This window comes from Drosophila eugracilis, unplaced genomic scaffold, assembly GCF_018153835.1.
Source record: "Drosophila eugracilis isolate 14026-0451.02 unplaced genomic scaffold, ASM1815383v1 contig_493, whole genome shotgun sequence".
NCBI classification, from domain to species: Eukaryota; Metazoa; Arthropoda; class Insecta; order Diptera; family Drosophilidae; genus Drosophila; species Drosophila eugracilis.
The window spans coordinates 1-4,827 of NW_024573364.1; the positions used below are offsets into that span (position 1 = coordinate 1).

The 4,827-nt window shown below is 39.4% G+C and overlaps 1 protein-coding gene across 1 annotated transcript; it reads left to right on the top strand.

The window, feature by feature from the left end:
* Positions 1–2,649: 2,649 nt before the first annotated feature.
* Positions 2,650–3,279, top strand: LOC121530309 (phenoloxidase-activating factor 2-like; the record flags this gene model as incomplete). Its single annotated transcript, XM_041819220.1, is given in 3 exon segments — positions 2,650–2,682; positions 2,684–2,732; positions 2,734–3,279. Coding segments are annotated over 3 exon segments (538 nt in total), but the record flags the coding sequence as incomplete, so codon positions are not given.
* Positions 3,280–4,827: the final 1,548 nt, after the last annotated feature.

Below are 4,827 nucleotides of genomic sequence, written 5' to 3' on the forward strand. Positions count from 1 at the left end.
TTTCCCTTCTGTCTCCATTGCTTTATTATGGTTTCTTCATCTTCCAGGACCAGAGTCCTGTCTTTTCCAAGGACCGCGGCAGTCGACGTGCGCTTGTGTGTTGTTTGAGCAAAAAAAAATCTGGAGCCGATGAGTGGTTACATCACCCGGTTACTGGCTTCCGGTAATTACATGGGAATCTGTTGGAGACGTTAACTTCCGACCACTCACTGGTTTTTTTTTAATTCAATTTGCTTGTTTATTTTTTGAGCGCTAAAGTTTATATTTTAAAGTTTAAATATTTCAAATTTGATCAATTTTACTATATAATCAGTTTCACCATAGTACACAAAAATAACTCATAATAATGATATGGTTTTGAATAGAAGCCGAGCAAAGATGATTCTCATGACACGTGTCCAGGAAGGTTCAGTTTGCTGTGTGTTTTCCTCTTACTAATTGATTTCATCAGCTGTTTCTCTCTCCCCAGGCAATAAAAAAAAAAAATAGATCAACTTGAACTGCAAAGAACAATAAAAATTAAAACACGTTGACCGCAGCAAGGTCTTCTGGAGAATATGTATTCGGTATCGAAACACATGTCAAGCTATCACAAGCGACGATGGGAAGGTGCGCCTACTACAGCCCTCTCTTCCCATGGCTCTGTCTCTGGCCCCCATCCTCGCTTCTGCAACCGCCACTTTAAAGTGGGCAGCCGAATTGAGGATTATCGGGCGTCTTGGTTGGATTTATAAACAGGCAATACACACAAATGTACCAAAAATTGAGTCAAAATGTGATTGTAAAACTGATAAGCCAAGCAATGATTGCCTTGGGAGTGTGGCTTCAAGAGGGCGGGAGGGTGTTATGGTGCGTGGGGAGGCGGGTGGGGCTAAGATAGGTGCAAAGGCTGCTTTGAAGAGAAGGTGTAACTGCTTCCACAAGCAGTGCTGAGAAAGTGCTTAATGCTCCATCAAACTTGGTCTGCTTGGTCGGTGGACTGGGATCTGGGATTGGGGATTTCGGGACAGGAGAACCGAGAGGCATGGCTATATTCCCTGGAGTTTGTCATGTTTTGTTGAGAGATCCAAAGACAGGCGAAAATAAAGGGATTTATGACCTAGAAAGCTTTTGAAGAAGTTTAACTATAAATTGATTTAAATTATCGAAATTAAGTTATGTTCATTTATTATGCTAAGTTATGATAACTAAACTGCAATTAACTGTTAAGTAAGTGGTATTTTTATCAAAAATCCAAGTAAAACTTAGTCAACTGAGCTTGTTTCAGTTCTATAATGTGTAAAACAATGCTATACCTCAATTTACCACTCCAATAATTTGTGCTTTATCTCGGGCCGCATTCCTGATTACTTTGTCATACATGCTATGCCCGATTTGGGGTGGGCAGTTAAGAACTGCAACAGAGGCCTGGGAACGGGTGTTCATTGGAAGCTTCACTTGTAACCGATGCAATCTGCTTCGTAGCAACGCCTGGGTTTATGGGAAATTGCGCTGGGGTGGGCATCTAGCTTCCAACCAAGCCCCAAGACCAGAAACCGGTCTAAATCACAATTTATCAAGAATTAGTCCGCTGCTCCAGCGTGAATGAATTTGGCCTTGTATGGAGCTTTGAAAGTCTATGCAGTGAGCTTGTTCCAAACTACGGCCCACTCTCAGTGATTAATATGGTAGGTAGCTTTAGTAATAAATGGATTTATATTAACTTAATTTCTGACAAAATTAATTTATCTTGAAACACTTTTTTTGTCATTCCCTAAAAAAAAAAAAAAATATATATATAAATTAATACTTTTTTTATTTTCTAATTATTTTTATCAAAAACTGAAATCATTTTTTATGCAATTTCCTTTAGCAACTGTATCATTTAAAATATTTACTTAGTTTTTATAATAATAATAATAAAAACCCCATTAATCATATTTTAATTTAATAACATTTTAAAAAATATACAAAAATAGGAATTCCTATTTGATAACGTTCGGGTGATAACGATGTGGTTACAAGAGATGTAGAAAGGAGGTTATTTGGAATGCCAGTCTCAGTCTGAGTTTGAAGCGGAAAACATGAAGCGGTTCTTGGCGATCGGGCTCTTCTTTTAGAATGTGCTTTTTGGGCAATGCCTGCATACATTGCAGTTCCAAGGAGCAGTAAAAGAGCAAGAGGCAACTATTTTCTGATTACAATATCGTGATTGCCTGATCAATGTTTGTTGTGTATTCTTGAAGATAATGTGTTGAAAAATTCAGCTTGATGATAAAACATTTAATTATTAATAGAATATTTATCTGATTCCAGAAGAAGTAAGTTTATGAAAATCGGGATTTTCTGATTAAAAATCAACTATTTCTTTTCGTTGACAGAATCCACAACCACCCCAAGGTCCTTCTAAAAATAAAGAGGGAATGTGGCATGGTCAATCAAATGGCTTGGATTTTCAATTAATACCTGTCACAGGTGACGCCAAAGCCCCAATATCCTTGGGTAGTGGCTCTTTTCATCAATGACGATCTCTCTGGAAGCGGATCCCCTAATTAGGCGGGATGTTGTCCTTGCATCAGCTCATATCGTAGTGTATAAAAATGCAAATGATATGGTAGTTAGAGCTAGCGAATGGGATATGAACACCGAACGGAGGACTTTCATTTGAAGAGAGAGACAAGTAGAGAGGACACAAATCCACGAAATTCAATTATACTGCTGGTGATAATAACGTGGCTCTACTCTTTCTACAAAAAGCCGTACGATTTAGGTGAACATATCAACACTATATGTTTGCCAACGCCACGAACATCATACGCCAATCGTCAATGTATCGTTACCGGTTGGGGAAAGAAACAGTTCTGGAATGTAGGATATTCAGCCGTTCTAAAAAAAGTGGTTTTGCCCATGGTAGACAGAAGCTGGTGTCAAGAACAGCTGAGGAAAACTGCTTTGGGATGGAATTATGAGCTTGCCCAGAGTCTTATTTGTGCCGGAGGAGAGGCTAACCAGGATGCTTGCACAGGAGATGGAGGATCTGCGCTATTTTGCTCTATTGGCGCCGAAAGTTCCAGAATCTACGAGCAGATTGGCATTGTGAACTGGGGAATGGGATGTGGCCAGAAAGATATGCCAGGAACCTACACGAATGTGGCGATGTTTAGGGAGTGGATTGACACTAAGTTAATAGCCTTTTTTTATAAGAAATAATTAATATTTATAATTAGAAAAGGTCTTTAAGTGGAGCTACAAATAAATTTAGTATTTCTCCTTTTAAGATTAAAAATAAATTCTAGGGATATAAACCAGCAAAATTATTTGCAAACACTTTAAAGTGTGTTTTGAGCCATAAGTGTGTCTTTGTTTAGTTTTCTGTGTAAGCCTTTTAATCAACTTTATTAATATTAATAAGCCGGAGAGCTGGCAAAAAGGGAGAGGCAAGAAACAATGCAAAAGCATTCGTCAACAATTATACAATTACACTCCAGGCCAAATTGCCCGGAGAGAAGCTGAGAAGCGGAGCGAAGCTCTTAATGGTAATTCACTTAAATAATCATTAGTCAAACAATTTCAGGGGCCAACGGCAGGAAACCCTTTCCCCGGCAAACCGCAAAAAGTGGAATAATGTGGGGAATAATGTATTCTTTTGTTCGTCTTGTCCGTTGTGGCTCTTATTTATAGCCCGAAATTCGGCCAGAATTGTATTTTATGCTCTTGGGGTTGATTTCTGGACCAGGAGCTTTGGTTTTGTATTTTGGGTTATGGGCTTGAGTTCTGGCTTGGTTGAGGCCACTCCAATTGAAATTCAAGTGCTCACTTCATTTCCACTTAATTTCTGACGCAGCGACGCGTTGGACTCAATCAAAATAATAAAAATAAACGGGGTTGTCCTAAAGGGATAACTGACTTCCCTCTTCCTTCAGATGTTTTACTTTTTTTAATTTTCATACCTATTTAGCAAATATTATTTATGACTCAAGAAGAAAAATACACTAATCGTCATTCAAAATTACAGCTTTCAGCATTTTGTGTGATCCTTTTCATTAACTTATATGACTCTCCCCATGTCAAATGCATTTGGTGGGTGCAGCTCATATCAAAACCAACTTGCAATCATTTCGCCATGAGTAACAAAACACTTTTTTCCTCAATTTTCATCGTGCAGCAATTATTCAATTATTTCGAATGGCCATAAACCAACCCCAGAAACCCCCTACAAAAGCTCTTTTGTTCTCATTATCATCAACTTTGGTCTCGAACCGATTCCCTGGCAGCCCAGACAAACACTTTTCCTTTCCTTGACTGTGTGCATTCGCTCTGTTCTGCCCACTTACCGGATTCCACTCCCACTGACACTTTCTCTCCCCCCTCTCAAGGACACAAACACACACACATCACATGGGCTGACTAACCACAGGCACGCCCACAGCTGTAACCGCCACCTCCTCGTCCGGTTTTCCAGGGCCAAGGCACGCGACAGACCAAATGACTCAGCAATTGTAAAGTTCAACAAACCTGGGACTGACCATAAAACTATAAAAAACAGAAAAAACGAACCGAAATGAAGAATGGTAAAGCAGGAATCTAAATAGTGGCAAACATGCATTGGGAATTGACATTTATGACCCGGCATAAAAACCATATTTGTGCCGACCTAGCCATGTGTTGTGTGGGCCAGCTTGGCTTTCGACTGGCTTGAATCCTCGTCCTGGTCACGCGTCTTTCTAAATTTTTCCTCCCTTGGTTTTCTATTTGGACCCTCTGGCAGCCAGCCTTCAATGAAAGTGAAAAATATACCCAAGCATAAATAGGTAATGTAGAAAGATTGATATTCGGTTTTTAGATATC